The sequence below is a fragment of the Chelon labrosus genome (assembly GCF_963514085.1).
Source record: "Chelon labrosus genome assembly, chromosome: 11".
In the NCBI taxonomy this organism is placed as follows: Eukaryota; Metazoa; Chordata; class Actinopteri; order Mugiliformes; family Mugilidae; genus Chelon; species Chelon labrosus.
In genome coordinates, this window is record NC_140344.1 from 28,589,360 (window position 1) to 28,609,340 (window position 19,981).

The 19,981-nt window shown below is 40.6% G+C and overlaps 1 protein-coding gene across 1 annotated transcript; it reads left to right on the plus strand.

Annotated features, from left to right (window-relative positions):
* Positions 1-960: 960 nt before the first annotated feature.
* Positions 961-14,413, plus strand: exoc3l1 (exocyst complex component 3-like 1; the record flags this gene model as incomplete). The annotated part of the gene is made up of 15 exons (XM_084554672.1): positions 961-1,003; positions 5,236-5,411; positions 6,372-6,591; positions 7,070-7,282; positions 8,833-9,026; positions 9,906-10,124; positions 10,247-10,317; positions 10,398-10,515; positions 10,628-10,753; positions 11,474-11,574; positions 11,671-11,787; positions 12,032-12,302; positions 12,383-12,538; positions 12,973-13,106; positions 14,041-14,413. The coding sequence occupies 15 exons, from the start codon at positions 961-963 to the stop codon at positions 14,225-14,227; spliced, it is 2,346 nt and encodes a 781-aa protein (XP_084410798.1). The 3' UTR covers positions 14,228-14,413.
* Positions 14,414-19,981: the final 5,568 nt, after the last annotated feature.

Below are 19,981 nucleotides of genomic sequence, written 5' to 3' on the forward strand. Positions count from 1 at the left end.
TGACGAAGAGACGAGATAAATCTTTGTTTACTTTAGTAAAGCTATAAACAAACAAAGGAAATAAAAGTGAAGATAAATTAAAAACTATTTTAAAAAACACATTTTTTATAATTTGTTTAAAAAAAGGGAAATTAATAATAATAGATTATGAATTCATGTAATGATTAAATGATAGAAAATTATTAAAAACATGGGAAATCAGTAAAGCCTTAAAAAAAGATAAAGAAAATGAGAATAAAAATAAATAAAATAAATTTTAAATAATCTAATATAAAGAAATATAACATTTTTCAAAATTTCCAAATTGTTTAAATAAACAAAATAAAGAAGAATAAAGAAAAATTATATAAAAGTTGTCACTGATGGTGGGGGGGTCCTGGCCGGTATAACCGAAGTTTAAGTCTCTTGCTGCAGCATGAATCAATAAATCTAAAATTCTGATGCTTTTAAAGTCACGTTTTACCACAAACACTGTCCAGCGTCGACCATAAAACTAAATAAATAAATAATAACAAGAGTACTATTGTCTCCTATCACAGGACCAGAAACCTCTAACAGCGTTTACCATCGTCTCCACTGGGTCCTGAATGCAGCATATGCCCCTTCCTCCCCCCTTCTCTCCACCCTCCAGCATTATTCTCTTCCCTCTCCTCCTCCTCCTCCTCCTCCTCCTCCCCCCTCAGCTCCCTCCCTTTCCTGCCGGCCTCTCAGCAGAGGATGTGTCTAGGAGAGAGAGTGTGTGTGAAGGGTGGAAAAGAGGAAAGCCGTCAGTAGAATGGATATGTGCCCTCTCTCCTCCACCCTTTCTCCTTCTCCTTCTTCTTCTTCTTCCTCTCCTCCTCCTCCGTGCCATCTCTGTCTCTCCTCACCTGCCTCCTCCTCGTCACCCTCAGCGCCGGCCCTCGGGGGGGAATACAGGAGTCTCGTCGGGTCGGACGGGCGGCCGAAAACTGAACTTCAATGTCAGCTGGGGATCAGAAGAATGGTGGCGACAAACCAGAAGGTAACGACACAAACTGTTTGCTTGTTGACAGCGCTGCCGGGCGGCCGACACCCACTTACTCTGAAGAGATGAAGCAGAGCGTGGGGCTGTGGTGGTGTCGCTTCTCTGTCAGAGAGATGAATGAATCAGGTGTGGAGGGATGATCTGATTACAGATTGAGCAGCTGTCAGACACCACTGACATCCTCTCTCTGATTATTAGAAGTTTTAATTTCATTTCATTTTAATATAGTTTCCTTTCTGGAGTTTTTAAATCCTCTAACATGTTCTTCATCAGCAGGTTTCATGCTCAGTATAGAGGTTTAAATTTCCATTCTTTAACAAAAGAAACAATTTGAGGAGATGACTGTTGGATGAGTGGAAGCTCAGTGACAGCTGGAAATAACAGACAGAATGAGGAAACCTCTGTGTTATTGTTTTGGAGAGAAAACGTGACGAGTCAGTGTCACGTTTTCTCTCTGACTTCAAGTTCCCAGTGAGAAGCAGATTCATAAAACCAGCTGAATCAGAGCTGATTGTTTTAAAGTCAGATTATCGACTGAATAAAATCTCGAAGATGCAGCGACAACAGCACAAGAAATATATAAATAAATACAAAAGCAAAATGTTTTGTCGTCGGTTCATTGAGACTTTAAAGTAAAACATTGGCTCGTTTGAAAGTTTGAAAGTCTGAAGAGATTTGAACAACTACTTTATTACATATGATAGACTGAAAGATTAAATGCAGATTAAATAATAAGGAAGTTAATCTTTAGTTGCATCTGTAGACTTATGAATACATTTAAAACTATTGTGGTAATCTGGTTTTTGTAGCTTTTAAAGCAGAAAGTTAAATATTTGCTGCTTTTAACAAAAAATAAAAATAAATTATGTAAAAATAACCTTTATTTGCCTCATTAGCTTCTTAGCGAGACATGTGACAGTGACTACACATCACAATCCATTTCAAGAGTGAATAATGATTGAATAAATGTACAGTGAATACATTTAAAACTATTTTAATCATCTATAAATCGTTTCAGCCACTTTTAAATCAGACAATGTCAAATATTTGCTGCTTTTAGTTTCTCAGATGTTAGAATTTGCCTTAAATGATGAGTTTATGCAATATATTTTAAAATGTCACATTCATCTGCAGTTTGTGTGAATGTTTCCACAGATTTTTCATATTTAATTGACAATTTGGCAAAAATTTAACTGATCAATGACAAAGACAATCTTTAGTTGCATCTCTAGACCAGTACCAGTGACCACATCACATTTACTACTATTTTAATAATAATCCATCAAGTGTTTCACTTTTAAATCAGAAAACGTCAAATATTTGCTGCTTTTCTTTGTCTTAAATGACATTTTATGAAATAAAAGATCAAATTCTGCAGATAAATGAATGTTTTCCGCTGCTTTATCACATTTCATAGACACTTTGTCTATTAGAAATACATCGATTACAAAAACAATCTTTGGTTGCAGCTCTAAACATCTTCTCTAGATAACAACTGTGTGTCTCCGCTATGAGACAGAGAGAAACCCGAGAGTCTGCTGGTTTCCATGGCAGCATTGTGGTGCATTGATCGGTGAGTAGTTGTCGTGTTTCTGGACTCATCATCGCTTCCCTGCGTGCACGGCTCTTTGGTTTGTTGTTGTGCAGAGCTGCTGATGATGACGTTTCAGGTTTAGAAAGCATGCAACGCGTCCCATGACCTCCTCTGAGACAGAGACGGTCTGTGTTACTGGGACGTCCCAACATCGACACGTACACACCCATGAATGACTATGGCTTACTCCAACAGGACCTGAACTTTAAGTCTAATCCGTCGCTGTCACATGTTTTAAGCGCCTGAAGTCACAGAAAGCCTGTTCTGTGCTGGTGGCCCAACGCAGCACATCACTCTCTGCTGAGTCACTAAACCGGTGCATTATTCAGTTAAGACCAATTAAGATGTGCAATTCAGATGGAATCATGGTCATGTGACTCTGATGTCTGCGAGCTGAGGAATGATATCCTGCTTGAGCCGGCTATAAAAACCATCTCCATCAGGACGCAGGGAAAAGTTTGACTCAGACTGTGCACCGTATCTGATTCCCTAAACATCAATACTTGAACGCCGCTGCTGCTCCAGATGCTCCTCTCTCTTTTTATGGGCGAGTTCAGAGGCTCCATCTCATTATTACCAGAAAGGGTTTGAGGATATTATCCATCATGTTTGTTTGATAAGGCAAGAAGGCATTATGGGCGCTGCCTGGTTTTATTTCCTCCTCTCAGGAAGTATTGTGTTGCCATGGATTCAGGGAGTTTCACTGGGAGCTGGAGTTTGTGTTTGGGGAAAATTAAATCAGCAGAATTAGCTTCGTTTTGATGTGTGCGTGGATTCAGCTGGAGAAAAACAGAAAAATCTGATGGTTCTGAATCGTCTTTATAAATGTAATGGGGTTTATTTGTGACTGGCACAAAATTTAATAATATAGAGCAGCCACAACATTATGACCACAGACAGGAGAAGTGAATAACATTTAAACCGTCTTGTGACAGTTCAGTGTTCTGCTGGGAAACTTCTGGACCTGGCATTCATTGGTGTGGATGTTACTTAGACATGTAGCACCCACCTAGACCAGACCAGGCACCCCCACCCCACCTAGACCAGACCAGGCACCCCCACCCCATAGCAATGACACTCCTTGATGGCAGCAGCCATCCCCAGCAGGATGCAGCCTGACACAGACACACACACAAAAACACTTTAGGAACAACTAAAAAAAAAAACATAAAGAACAGCACAAGGTGTTGACCTGGCCTCCAGATTCACTAGATCCCAAACTGATCAAGTATCTGTGGGATGATCCACAGAGGCCCCTCCCCTCAAAGACCCCCCCAGTAACACCACAGGACACCCTCAGAAGGCCCATGTCCATTCTCTGATGAGTCACCACAAGGGAGACCTGCACAATATTAGGAAGGTGGTTATAATGTTGTGGCTGGTTAGTGTATGTGGATAGACTTGACTGAGACAACTAGACTTGTGAAATATTCATATTTACTGGTGTCGTTATCAGGAGGTGTGAACTGAGGTTATGTTAGGTTTCACACTGTGGTTCGTTGGTTTCCGCTACAGTCACAACAGACGTCTGACTGAACTAATATCACAGTGTTGCCTTTCAACAGACACCTAGTTTTGGATTCCCTGATATGAAGTTAAAAGAAAATCTTTAGCCCAAACTCTAGCAGCACCACTGCAGGTTTATAGCTCATTGATTTATCATGAGATCTTCATCTCTTGTTCCCCGTTCAGACCTCGCACTAACATCCGTTCATCTTAAAGTACAGGTCCAACACTGAAACAGCAGGAGGTAGAGATCCATTACTGTTCCCCAAACAATGTCAATGTTTATTTACATACAGAGGTATGAAGTTCTGGTCTGGGACGCATGTGAAGAACACAGGTACTTAAAGATGGACACCTGTGATCAGATTTCCCAGAACAGATGTTAAAGTAAGTTCTAAACTGAGCCTTAAACATATTCTAACTCTCAGTCTTCTGTGATAGGTAGCTGAGCAGAACGGTGAAACAGTGACGGCACTGAGAGCTGTAACAGAGAATACTCTTCTCAGGCCGGTAAATGAGAAACAGATTAAATAAGCCAGGACTTGCTCATTCCTGACACACGACTTCTTCCCAGCTGGGAACAAACCTTGTCTCGGCACGCTAGATTTAATTTCTCCTTTTTGGAGAAAGAGCTGCTGTGGCGACAGAAGTAATGACTGAGTGACTTGAACAGATGATTCCAGTTTCTCTGACATGGGAGAGGTTGTGCCCTTGTCTCGAGGCATTTTTCTCCAAAAGATTTTCCAAATTGGTCCAACTGTGATTGAACTGTTTCTCCTTGAGAACATCTGAATAACCCTAAACTATTACATCAACTAAATCATATTTTGTGTCTTTGATTAGAAACCCACATGAACTGAGCTCAAAGTTTTGCAATTTCATGAAAACATCTAGTTTGATGCAACAAAACTGGAGATAATGTTGTTTTTATTTTATTTTTGTTGCATTCATTACCCACTACGTTACCCAGAAAGCACCTGGATGGCTCACAGTTTAGTCAGAGACTCAGGTGTAATGCTACTGGTTAATTAATGTGACATGACTGCAGAAAGATCCCTCATAATTATTTATTTATTCTTTATTCACTCACGTCGTCGTGTTAATAAATGCTCCTCCGTGTTTTTACCAGACACGGTGCCGGAGGCTGAGGTTTGGCCAGAGGTGGAGAGGGCGGAGCGTCTGGCCCGCGGCGCTGCCCTGAAGTGGGCGTCGGGCGTTTTCTGTCGGCCCGAAAATCTGGAGCGTCTGAGCCAGTACAAGAAGAGAGAGAGTCAGAGGACGGCGTCTGTCCACACCAGACTCAAGGTGACGACTCATAACACTGTGTTCACATCCAAACATTAATGTAGAACTTTACTGATGAAGAGGAAGAAGGAGGAGGAGAAGGGGGAAGAAGAAGGACGAGGAGGAAAAAGATGAAGGAGGAGGAGGAGAAAAGCAATGGTGGAAGAAGAAGATGATGAGGGAAGAGGAAGAAGAAGAATGAGGAGGAAGAAGAAGATGAAAGAGGAGGAGGAGGAGAAGGAGAAAGAAGAAGGATGGGGAGGAAGAAGAAGAAACAGACAGAGAAGACAGGTAAGAGGCAGACAAGAAGGGGGAAGAGTAGTAGAAGAAGAAGAAGAAGGATACAAATAGAAGTAGGAGAAAAAGGGAGGAAAAAGAAGGATGAGGAGGAATAAGATGAAGGAGGAGGAAGAAGAAGGCGGAAGAGGAGGAGGAGGAAGAGCAAGAAAGATGAAGGAGGAAGAAGATGATGAAGAAAGATTAGGAGGAGGGGGAGAAGAAGAAGTAGAAGAAGAAACAGAGAAGACATGAAGAGGCAGAAAAGAAGAAGGGCAAGAGAAGTAGAAGAGAAGAAGAACACTTTTTTATCCATCTCTCTCCTCCATGTCCTCCTCCATGTCCTCCTCCATGTCCTCCTCCATGTCCTCCTCCTCCTCCATGTCCTCCTCCATGTCCTCCTCCAGTCCTGAATGTGTAGAGTCTTAGAAGACGACCAAGATGTCTCCACATCTCCATCATCTCTGTCCACATTGATTCCATCTTGGTTCATCTTGTTTTTCTACCTCCATGTTTCTGTCCCTCATCTCATATTTACTCCACGTGGAGCAGACATGCTCAGAGAGAATTGATTTATTCCAGCTCTGATGAAACATTACCTCCAGAACCTCTAGACCTGACTGATTATTGGTTGAATAACTAGAGTCCATGTAAACACAGCAGCACATTGTTTTGACTAATCCTCAACAATCACTTTCTGTCCAGTCCATGGTTCAGTCGTACCTGGAGGGGGTGGGCTGGGGTCTGGAGCAGCTCCGGGAGGCCAGGGCCGAGCTGACGGAGGTGTCACAGGCTTTGAGGAAAGCCGGACTGGAGTCGGATAAAAACACAGACGGGCTGAAGTCTCTGGAGAAGCTGAGAGAAGCGTCGATCAGCCACCGACAGCTCTTTGCTGCCGTCAGCAACCTGCCACGACTTTATGCCGGTGAGGAGCCAGACAGTCCTTCATCCTTCATCCATCTGTTTACACAAATCAGATCATGTCTGTAATTATATCATAGAGTCCAGTATGATCTATTCTGATTAATCAAATTATCTAAATATGTTAAATTTAAGGTCACAGAATATTTAAAAAATGATCTGGACAGATTGTGTTTAAGAGCTCCCAGAAATGAGTTATTTAAGGTTTAGTTTTAGATAAATTTATACAGAGATAAACATAGAATCCATATTAATATACATCTGCTCTGCTCAGCTTTATTTCTAAAAGCCCTGAAATAATAAATGAGACAATATTCAGGATTTGTTAACAGAAAAATATTGATTCAAGTCTGGTGAGTAACATTTACCCTCCAGTTCAAGCTGTTTTTATTAGAAGATGCACCACATCAAGTACATGTCTTTATCAGCCTCATGTGTTAGAACGAGGTTACTACATGAATACGTCTCCACCTCCTCTGCAGTGCGGAGCATGGTGTTGGAGACCGAGCGTCTGGTGGAGTCCCGGCGGCTCCTGGAGGCCCACGCCCGCCTCATGGATCTGGAGCTCTGGCAGGACGACATCCTGTGGCAGCTCCACGGGGCGGCGGGGGCGGCGGGGAGCGCCCTCAGCTCCGAGGACCAGGAACTGGTGGCCAAATATTTCTCTGGAGTCGGGCAGCTGGTGGACGCCCTGGGTAAGGAGATGCAGGGATTACTAAAATACTTACAGGACTGAGATTCAGGTAAAAGATAAATGAATAAACAAGCTGAGTGTCAGGATTCAGACGGTGTTTGTTTCAAGCAAAAGAATTAGGATGAGAAAAGCAGGGATCTAGAAAACAAAATGTGAAAGTAAAACGTTAGTATTTAAAGTCACAGCTGAGCGTGTCGACCAGGTGACTGGGATCTGACGATGAGATGGGAGTGGATGTCTGGTGTAAATGGTGGCGTTGATTGAATCAGTGGCAGCTGGAAAAACCTCTCCCCACATCTGACGCCGTTCCTGCAAGCACAAGGAAACAGAGAGGGGAAGGAGGCTAATGTTGTTTTATTAGAGGACGAATGCAGCAAACTCCCAAACATGGAGAGACAAAGCTTTAGAGATGTTTAATAAAACATCAGCACAAAAGACAAATCAAGTACAACAAGACGGTGGAGAAAACGTGGAGCAGATCATTTCCAAGTCTCCTGGGGTTTTGGAGAAGAGCATGGAATAAAAGGTTTGAGGTATTAGACCCTGTTCACACGGGACTAGTTTTACCTGAGGACGTCATGTGATTCAGAAACGACCCACCCTGTGTTTCATGTGGCGTATTCACACGGGATAAACATACTCTGTGTTTTAATCTAATTTACCATCCATAGATCTGTCTCTTCTACTTACCACTTCACTCCACTGGGTGTCAGAGGACATTTTACACATTTTGACAGCTTTAGTTATTTTGCAAATTTTAATAAAACATGATGTGATGAGACTGTTGATATTTAAATCAGCCCCACCTTTACAGATGAACACATTAATGCTTGATTTAATGATTTCATCCGTGATTTCACTTTGCACTCTAACATCTGTCCAGACTCTGATTCATCCTTCATGATTCTTAAGAGACAAGAGGCAGAAAAAAGCCACAAATTGAACAAAAGGCTTGAAAAATTTGGTTGATTTACACGAGATTAAGATTACAGACGACCTCTGCAATTTTTAGAAATTACTGGAGGTCCCCAGGTAAAACTAGTCCCGTGCTGATAGTACTTTAGTGTACAAAATGAAAATCAGTAGTACTTTTGTATTTATTAACTGTTTCAGTTAAATTCCCTGATTGAGATTAGTGGCTGCTTTGCTTTTTTTTTTAATCCCATAATTAGTCGTGTTGCACCAACAGAAACAAAACACTCAGTAGAAACACAATATGGAAATAAGTGTGTTTATAATCAAAGTTAATGAATAGATGCCTGAATCGTAACAGGATTATTGTTTTGTCCCAAAAATGTTTGTACATGTTCTGGTATTAAAAATGATCCAGTGCTCAACTTGATAAACACTTTATAAAACTGTGTGATATAGAAACCTCTCTGTTAAACAGGCATGGATTAAAATAAATAATAATAATGATGATGATGATGGTGATAATTAAACCAAAGCAGTTGTTTCTGCAGCATATATCAGAGTAGACGGAGCCAGAGCTGCAGTGTTTCTGGTTCTAACTCCATGTCTTCATTCTCGTCTTCCTCCGCGTCGCTGCAGGCAGGGAGCTGTGGGCGGTGGTGAGCAGCGCTCTGGCTCTGGCTCGACAGAACCCGACTCCGTTCGTGTCCGCTGTGAGAATAGTGGAGCGTGAGGAGGCCCTGGATCGGACTCTGCTGGAGGAGAGAGCGGGGACCAGCAGCAGACCTCTACCGCCCGGACGCCCTCGCTGCTGGAGAGCCCGCTTCTTCCAGGTCAGCACCAATGTCTCCTTTTAAGCCCCAGGGTTCAGAGTTTAAGCTCAACTGAAAAGATAAAATCAGGAATAGCTCCAAAACAATCAGGTCTATGTTCATGACCCTGGTCTCTATGTACCCTGGTCTCTTTGGACCCTGGATGGACATGAACATAAACTAAAACGTCTTCTAGATCAGATAGTAGAAAACACCCTGATAGCAATGATATCATTCTGAACTCATTCAGCAACCCCTTGACTAGAACTGGACCAAGAGTTTAGACAAATACCAAAAAGGTTCTTGTAAAAGTAGAACCAGGCCCACTCTCCATTTAGACTTTTGGAGAACCAAAGAACCCAAAGTGTTCCACATTGGGTTTTTACCTCTTGAAAGGGAATCTGGCTACAAAATCCTACTGATTCCACTACAGGAGGCAACGTACACACAATTCAACCTTTGGACATTTTATTTAGCCTGGACATCATCACATTCTACCACGGTGCACATTATACAATCCAGAAGAAGACTGAGATTTCCTCCATGTTGTTCACACATGTAACTCCCCAGGGAAACGACTCACTGAGCCATGTTAGGTATCATTGCAAAGCTAACCTTCAGTCCAAGATGGACTATATTGTATTTGTTATCTGTAGTAGCACCATTGAGCCACTAGATGGAGGCAAGGGACCGTATATGAAATTGAGGCACGGCTCAGATTCTGTTGGCAAGTCACCATGTGGTGCATAGTTGATATAGAATCAAAGAAGGAGGTAAAAGGATCATGAAAGGTTATAAACTATGTAAATTAATAACAAACAGACACTTTAAATTGTTATTTTTATGGGTTTGTTTGTTTTAATCTTCAGCCTGTTTCCTCTCACGCCTCCACCCTCTCAGGTCCTAGAGGAGGCGGTTTCAGCTCGGTTTCGCAGCGTGTCCTACCTGCACACCCGTGGTCCAGGTCTGGCGGGACACCTGTCTGCCCTGCAGCATGGCATCATGGCAGACCTGGCCACCGTACGCCACCTGCTGGAGCACTGCGTCCCGCCCCACTACCACCTAACAGGAGCCTACCTGAGGGCCAGTCACCGCTGTTTACATGCACACCTGGCACAGGTCAGTGCTACCTCTCTCTGCACTAGTACTTTATTTGCTCCGTACATAAATTGCGATTTCAATCAACATATTAAACTGTTGAAAACCTGTCTACGCACATGTAAGTGATGTTTGTTGCCTAGGTTAGCAGCTGGGATCTGGAGAGCGGTGAAATCTTCGCTGTGCTCAACTGGGTGCTGCACATCTACAACAGGTTAGGTTCACGGCTACACAATCACACAATCACACAATCAGCATCAAACAGCTCTGAGTGTGACGGTCTTGTGTCGGCAGCCCAGACATGATGGGTCACCCGGAGCTGGTGACGGAGGTGGAGAAGGAGGAGCTGGGACCTCTCATCTCCACCGAGGGTCTGGAGCAGCTGCAGGGCAAATATGTTCAGAGCGTTCGGGTGAGTTCGCTGCAAACGCTTTGATCGTCAAAACATGCTCCTTACCATTTAGATCTAGAACTTTATGAAACGTCCTGTGAAGTAATTGTAATTCTCGTTGTTGATGCTGTAGAAGAGCGTCTCAGAATGGATGCACAAAGCTCTGCAGGTGGAGCTGCAGGACTGGCAGAGGGATCAGGAGCCGGATACAGACCACGAGGGTTTCTACCAAACCAGTCTGCCCACGATCATCACACAGGTAAACAACAACGCTACAGATACAGATGAACTGTTGTTGTTCTGGGGTAAACATCAGGTGAGGAGTTTCCAGGAGAGACAAAAACATGGAGGAAGAAAAACAACCAGCTGTTGAAACAAGTGTTTGAAAAGATGAACCAGTGTGGAGACATCTTAGTCGTCTTCTAAGACTCTAGACATTCAGGACTGGAGGAGAAAGATGGAGGTGAAACAAGTCTCTTCCTCCACCTTTTTCTTCTTCTCTTCCTCTTCTGACCTCTTAACGTGGAGACATCTTGGTCGTCTTCAATTCAGTGTTGGAGATAATAAAAACGGAGCAAAACTTTTTTCCTCATCCCTCATTGTCCTACTTCTTCCTCGTCCTCCTCCTTTTCCTCTTTCTCCACCTTCTTCTTCATCTTGTCCTACTTCTCCTCCTCCTCTGCCTTCTTCTTCTTCTTCTGTTCTATTTCCAGTAGATTTGATTCTCCACAGCAGCAGAACCTCTTTGTCAGTAAAGGTTTGGAAACATCTTGTTCGTCTTTTTCTACTGAATCAATTAAGGGTTGGAGATAAAGTTGGGGAAAAACTACTTCTCCTTCCTCCTCCTCCGTCTTCTCTTCTATTTCCAGTAGATGTAGATGTTATGAATCCAATCTAATTCATACAGTTTAGTAACAGAGTTGGCGTAGATTATATTAGAGGGTGGTGTCTAATACTGTATTCTGCATTTTGTTTGCAGATGCTGGAGGAGAACGCCCGGGTTGCTCTAATGATCGGACAGTCCCTGCGAGATCAGACCATCCAGATGGGACTGTATGAGATGGAGAACCTCCTGAACAGGTGCGTCCAACATTTTGGACCAGCTCAAGGTTTTAAAGCATGCGGCCGAACCTTTGTGGCTCTGTGAACAGCCTTGTCCGTTGTTACGACCTCCAGGTTTCGGGAAGCTCTGGTGGAGTTCGGGAAGGAGCATCGCAGAGATATGAGCAACAACAAAAACAAGTTCTACCTCCACTACCTGCTGGCCTCCATCAGCAACTGCATCATCCTCAAGTAAGATGATGTTTCAGGGAGAATCCAGATAAACTTTCCACTACAAAAAACTAATCTTGGGTGGGAGAGGGTGGTCTGGGCAACGCTAAGACTGTTGCAACAAACCCATAACGCTGCTTATTATTTATTTATTTATTTATCTCACTATTTTCTATGAGCTATCTTATTTTTCTACAGTTCTACATTAGGTCCTTTTCATGTTTAAATATTTAAATACCTTAATTAAACATTGTGTTGAATGCAGGAAGTCCACAGAGAGCCTGCAGCAGCAGCAGTCGTCCCGTTCGGCGGGCCGGTTCTCTCGGACGCCTCCAAACCCTCTGGCCGCTCTGGACCGGGCGGTGCGGCGGGCGTGTCGCCTGGTGATGGACCAGCTCCTCCTGGACCTCCAGCCTCTCCTCCCAGGCCTGGTGACCCGACCCTGGCTGGCCCAGGGAGACCCCACCCCCAAACTGTGCAGCGTCCTGGAGCGCCACCTGGAGCTGTACGGCCGAGTTCGACCGCCCTGTCGGCAGGTAACATATGTCTTAGCAACACGTAAATATCTCTTCAGTTCTATTTCCGTTTTTTATTTTATTGTCCTGTGTTTGTGCAGCGCCTGCAGGAGGAGGCCCAGTGGCTGATGGTGGTGGAGTACGTCCGGGCTCTGATGCAGAAGAGGCTGGTGTGTCGGAGCGCCGAGGAGAGGAGGCAGCTCGCTCAGCAGATGCTCCGGGACGAACAGCTGTTCAGAGAAATCTTCCACGGCCTGGTGAGTGCACGGAGCAACACATCTGTGGAACAATGTTTAAAATAAAAATAAAATAATAAAGATTTCATAGTTATATCATAAAATAAAGAATAGCATTATGAAATCAGATAATTATTAATATTAATGTGGGGGGGGGGTCGTAGGAAAAAATCTAAGAAAATATTTGAAAACATAAATAAATAAAAATAAAATAAGACTGAAAAAATAACAAGAATAAGAATATATAAATTATGGGGGGAAAAAAATAATAAAATTCTCTGAAATAAATACAAAACTTTAAACAACAAAAATGATTTCTATATTTTCCATAATTGAATAATGTGATTATTTAATGATGAATATGTTGAACTACATATATTTTTATCCTGCTGCCCTGTAGTTTAGTGTCTCAGTGTCCAGTTCCGTCCAGAGGTTTGATATCTGTGTCTGAGCAGGAAGGTGAAGGCTCCGTACCTGAAGTCAATCCTCTGGCCTTACTGCCCGTCCTGGCTGAATTCATCCGACTCAAAGACCCCGGCATGCTGACCCTGGAGGTGTCTGGACTAGCAGCCAAATACCCCGACATCAGGTAACGGGTCGTCCCGCACACAGCCGGTAAATTACTCCCATTAAACTCCAATATAACAATAAATATATTAACGTCATGTCTCCGTCCTAAGCACTGACTGATCAGAGATCAACTGTTTCCATGGAAACGCTAAATCAGATGTTGTGATCAGATATGTGTGATACGTCAAAAGATCTTTTCTGATGAAGAGGAGCATCACATCTACTGGAAATAGAGGGGAGGAGGAAGAAGATGAAGGAGGAGGAACAGAAGAAGAAGAATGAGGAGAAAGGAAGAAGAAGGAAGGAAGAAGTGGAGAAGAAGAGAAAGGAGGAGAATAAGAACAAGGAGGTGGAAGTGGAGGAGCAGAAGGAGAAAAATGAGAGGGAGGAGAAAGATAAGATGGGGGAGTAGGAGGAGAAAAAAGTCAGAAGATGAAAGAGAAGGAGAACGTGGAGGAGGATGACATGGAAACAAATAGAAATGAGGAGGAGGAGACAATAGAAGAAGGAAGAGGAGAAAGGAGGACATGGAAAAAAGAAGATGGAGGAGGAGAAGAAAAAGGAGAAAGAGACGAGGAAGAGGAGGAAAATATGCAGGAGAACAAATAGCTCCTCCTCCATCTCCTCCTCCTCCATGTCCTCCTCCGTGTCCTCCTCCATGTCCTCCTCCAGTCCTGAATGTGTAGAGTCTTAGAAGACGACCAAGATGTCTCCACGTCTCCATCGTCTCTGTCGACCTTGATTCCATCTTGGTTCATCTTGTTTTTCTACCTCCATGTTTCTGTTCCTCCTGGAAACCCCTCACCTGATGTGGATTAGTAAAGGTTACCATGGTTACCTCCACATCCTCTACTCCTGGTTGATTGTTAGTGGAATAACCAGAGTAACCATAAACATAATGTCTTTCTTATTATATCCAGTAACTCCAGTGACATGTTTGTCTCTTCCCTCAGTGAGGAGCATGTGTCCGTCCTGCTGGACGTCCGTGGAGACGTGTCCAGGGACATCAGAGGAGCTGTGCTGGACCTGCTGGAGCAGAGCGCCCCCCCTCTACCGGCCGGATACCGACCCATCTTCACCGACATCCTGGTGCCCCCCTCCACCATGGCCTTCTGTCTGCCCACCGCCAAGTGTGCGTGACCGCTCAGGTTCTCAGGACGGATCAGGTGTCCTAAAGACAAAAAGACTTGAAGGACGGAGCAGCTGAACGTCGTCACACATCATCGTCTTCTTCTACGGTTTTTATTTCTCCTCCAGGATCTGAGTTGGTGACTTGCTGGTTCAGGTCTGACTTCAGGTCTTTAATTATCTTTCAGACGCTGCAGATTAAACTGGACATTAAATAACTACAACTGTTTATCGCTCATAATCCTGTGACGTGACATTTATAAACATGGACCGTTAGCATCACCATTAGCATCGCCATTAGCATCACCATTAGCATCACCATTAGCATCGGCTCTGGAGTCTGTGTTGATTTATTAACGATCACCAACCAACAATCAGACCAAAGTCACTGGAACAGACCAGATATTCAGCAGCTCAGTCACAGTTGGGAGCAGTTTCAGTTTTATTAAGTAACTTCATCTTCTTCTCTTGTGGTCGTGGCAGGTTTGAGCTACCGGTCGTGTTACTGCCTTCTACAAGATTGAAAGTATTAAGTCGTTGCAGCTCTCATCAGCCGAATCAGTTGCTCCCATCGGACGTCAAAGTTAAGATTAGTTCAGCTTCTCTTCGCGTCAGCAGAGGTTTTTATTCTCGACACATCATCTGCTAATCTACAGTCAGTAAACTCATTCATTCATTAGCAGCTCCAGACGTCAGTGATCTGGTTCTAGTTGTTTACCAACACCAGATCACAGGAACCAAAGAGAACCATCTTATTCTCATGTGTTGGACAGAATCATTTCTAAACATGTTCATGGATATTTATTTGCTGAATGAACACATCTACTACAGACACATCTACTACAGACACATCTACTACAGACACATCTACTACAGACCACTTCCTGTCAAATCAGATTTAAAATCCTGTTGAGAATAATGAGTTAGTCTCAGAGTGACCCTGTGTCGTTCTTCCTTTTGCACAAGAGACACAGAGAAACAAAGATGTAAAGATGAACGAAGCCTCTGAGACGTCCTCCATATGTTTACAGAGTTTTGAAGCTCAGTGTCGCGTCTCTGGCCGCCGCCATCTTGGAAAATGAGGAGGTGGTGAGTTTTATAAAAAAGAAATTAGCTACAGAGACCAAACGGTTTTAGAAGCAGGTTGTAAACACGTTTATATCGGCTGTAAAGCTTTTAACATGGAGGTCTATGAGGATGGACCAGACTGTATATAAATATGGACACCACGTCTCCACTTCCTCTCAACTGACTCTTTTTTCCCGAGGATACGGGCGGCGCCATCTTGTGAGTTTGGAGCCAGAGTCTGATCAGTACGGTCTGAGGGCGGAGCCACGTTAGAGGAACTGCAGCAGATAAATCAAACCAGTTATTACATTTTTCTGGAGACACCAAACTTTTCATCGTAGCTAGTGTAACAGAAGAGATCTTTAAATCCTCCATGACTTCCTGATAGAAGATGTTTTGCAGTAACAGACGTTTTCTTTTTGAGGTTCTCCTGTCTTGAGGAATTTTTGCTGCTAATTCATTTCTCTTTAACCATTTTTACTTTTCATTAAACTGCATTTTTATTTCTTTTTATTTTGTGTGTATTTATTATATTTATGTTATTTTTCTTTTTTCCCTTTTGAACTGTTGACACCGTTAACCCTGTTACATAAATACGTAAATAAAGTCTTTATAAAGTTTCCTGTTTATTGTGTTTACTTTTATTAGTTTTATTTTTTACAACAGTAATATAAAATGATGGTTTTAGATTAAAAATATAAAAAATTTACATTATTACTATGAAGAAATGGAAGTGTATATGATTTTATGGTTCTCCAGTTTTCAATAAAAACAAGTAGAAATAACATCAATGAATAAATTGTGTGAATAATATAAACGAGTGATCGAATCAATTATTTAAACTATTTTTTACTTTTTATTTTACATTTTTTATCATTTTATTTCACAATACACTTTCATTTCTTTTATTTAATGATGATGATTTTTATATTTAAATGTTTTATTTAATATACCTTTGACATAATTATTGGAGTTTCATAATTGAAAGACTTATTCAGTCATTTTTGTATATTTGAAAGTCAATACACTCCCATATATTTATTTTTGATAAATTAAAATATATATATTTTTTATATCAGGGACTTATTTAATTATTTTTAATCCATTTTATTGTTTTATTTCCTTTATTTCATGTCCTTTAAAATCATTTTCTTTTAAATATATTCAGTATTGAAAACTTCAATATATTTCTTTTTAATTTAATGTTTCCTTTAATTCGGGGACTTATTTATATTTTATGTATTTAATATTTTAAATATAAGAAAATCATATATTATCTTTATTTCATGTTGTGTAAAATATTTTTGAGTTTGTTATTCAGGGACTTTGTTTATTCAGTTATTATAATTTTTCTATGTTTTTTATTTAAATAAACAGTAAAAAGAACAATATTTTTAATTTAATGTCCTTTAATTCGTTTTAACACATTTAATACTGAGTATATACATATGTTTGTTTTTAATAAATGCAAAATATGTATTTTTTTTTTAATACATTTTATAGTGAACGCGTCAATATTTTTTTTTATTTATTTATTTTTTTTCAAATTGAGACCTCGATCACGTGACTCAAAAGTTCGTGACGTAGTTGACAAGATGGCGAAATACACAATTGTTAACTACTATAATCCATGTAAAGCTCTAACAAATGAGTTGCTGAGGAACATTATTAAAAGGTCTCACAGAGAAATTTGGTGTGGGGATTTTAATGCACACAATAGCTTATGGGGAAGTAAACATACAGATTTAAATGGGGAGGCTGTAGAGGAAATGATGAATGACAGAATGTTAGTATGTTTAAATAAGGGTAGTGGAACACGAATAAATATATACAAAAATGAAACCTCATGTATTGACCTGACTTTAGTTGATAGGAAAATAGCAAGTATATGTGAATGGGAGACTGATCAGAACACAAGTATTGGTAGTGACCATTTTCCTATTTTTTGTAAAATTGAAGTTGAACTGAAGATTGAAGAAAGTTACATTCATCATAAATGGCATTTTATGAAAGCAGATTGGGAGAAATATTTAACAAATTGCAATGAAAAGGTTAAGAATATTCCAAATGTAGAACAAACTATAGATCAGAGGAATGATAATTTAAGTATCCTCATTTTGAATGCAGCTAGTCAGGCCATCCCTATAAGTAAAAGCCAGAAGAAAAGAGTCAATGTTCCATGGTGGAATGATAAATGTAAAGAAGTTATTAAAGAACGAAATAAAGCTTTGAAAAAACTGCGTAAAACTTTAACTACAGATAATCTTATAGAATACCAAAGAAAGAAGGCTCTAGCAAGGAAAGTAATTAAAGAGGTTAAAAGGGAATCTTGGAGGCAGTTTTGCTCCACAATTGGAAGGGAGACTAGATTAGATAAGATGTGGATGATGGTAAAAAAGATGTCAGGTAGATATAAAACAGCAAATATTCCTGTACTAATTGATGAAACAAATCGTAAAGCTATATCAGATAAGGAAAAGGCTAATATGTTGGGGAAATGTTTTGCTGAAATACATAAAGGAGAGCACTTGGAAGATAGTTTTAAAAAAAGGAAAGAGGAAATTTTAAAGGCGAATGAAGGTATTTTAAATGCTAAATCTGAAACTGAGTCTATACTTGATGATGGCTTTAATATGTCAGAATTGAAAATGGCAGTAAATAATACAGGTTACTCCTCACCAGGATGTGATAATCTGTGCTATGCTATGTTCAGGAAACTTCCTGAGGAAGTACTGGAAAAGATTCTTGAGCTAATTAATGAAATTTGGAAAGAAGGAAAGTTACCTAAGATATGGAAAAAGGCTATAATTCTCCCATTTCCTAAACCAGGGAAAGATGCTGGGAATCCAGGTAATTATAGACCCATAGCTCTAACTTCACACCTAGGAAAGCTTATGGAAAAATTGGTTGTGGGCCGTTTGAATTATTTTTTGGAAAAGAAATCCCTGCTTAAAAGTTACCAAACAGGATTTAGAAGAAATAAATCAACAACAGATGCTCTTGTTAAACTGTGTAATGAAGTTGAAAAGTCTCTAGTCATGAAGGAGGTGATGGTAGCCGTTTTTCTGGACATAGAAAAAGCTTATGACACCATGTGGAGAGAGGGTCTATTAATTAAGTTGGAAAAGATTGGAATAAATGGGAGGATGTTTAATTTCATTTTGGATTTCTTATCTCATCGTACTTTGAGGGTCAGAGTAGGTAATGAGTTATCAGAAGAATATGTGGTGGAAAGTGGAATTCCCCAGGGGAGCGTTATCAGTCCTATTTTATTTAATATTATGATTAATGATTTATTTGAAAAGGGAGGTGAAGGTCTGTTGTATGCAGATGATGCTGTAGTATGGAAAAGAGGGAGGAATGTTCCATATATTGTTGGAAGGTTACAAAAAGAAATAGAAATAATAGAACAATGGGGACTAGACTGGGGATTTAAATTCTCTTTACCTAAGTCGAAGATAATGTTCTTCACAAGAAGGAAGGTTCCAGAGAATTTTAAAATTATGTTATATAATCAGCAACTGGAAAGAGTGAATAAGTTTAAATATCTTGGAATCTACATGGATGAAAGAATGACATGGAAACATCATATAGTTCATGTAGAAACTAAATGTAAAAAAGTACTAAATCTTATGAGGATGATTTCTGGGCAGCAATGGGGAGCAGACAAACAATCATTAATGAACATCTACAAAGCATTAATCAGATCAAATATAGATTATGGATGCATAGTATATAGTTCTGCATGTGCAACATCTCTCAGGAAACTTGATAGAGTGCAATTTAAAGGTTTAAGAATTGCGTTAGGAGCGTTTAAAACAACTCCTACTTGTGCTCTATTAGTTGAAGCTGAAGAAACTCCACTTAAATTTAGATTTGATAAGTTGTCCTTAACATATTGGGTGAGACTTAAAGGAAGTGTAAATAATCCTGCCTTAACAATCCTTAATGCATGTTGGGAATACCATTCAAAGAGTTCTGGTTTTGGATGGCACATTACAAATACAGCAGGAGAGTATGGAATTTTAGATTTCAAGTTTAGCCCTGCTCTAGTGTTGAGTCCAGTTCCTCCATGGATGCTGCCTGTGCCATCCATTGATGTAGAACTGTTGAAGGAAAAAGCAAAACAGCCTAATGAAGCAAACCTTGCAGAATACAGCCAAAGACATCTTCTGTCTAAATATTATGGTTTTATTAAAATATTTACAGATGGGTCAAAAGATCCTCAAGATGGTCATTGTGGAATTGGGATATATATTCCTACATTTAAGAAAAAATATGGTTATAGATTGAATAATTTCCTATCAATATATTCTATAGAGCTGGCAGGAATAATAACTGCATTGAGGTGGATTGAAGAAATCAAGCCACTACGATCTGTCATATGTACTGACTCCTTGGCAGTATTAACCAGTTTTGAAACAGGAAAATCAGTAAGAGAGGACTTGGTAATAGAGGCAAGACATATTTTATTGAATATAAAGAACCTTGGAATATTGGTTCAGTTTTGTTGGGTTCCAGCACATGTCGGGATAAAGGGGAATGAAGTGGCTGACAAAATAGCTAAGGATGTGCTGAAAAAAGAACATATAGGAATCAATATTTCAATGGGGAAGGGAGAAGCCAAATCTAAAATTAAATCAGAAGGTATACTGAAATGGCAAAATGAATGGGAGGTAGAGTACAATGCAAGGCATT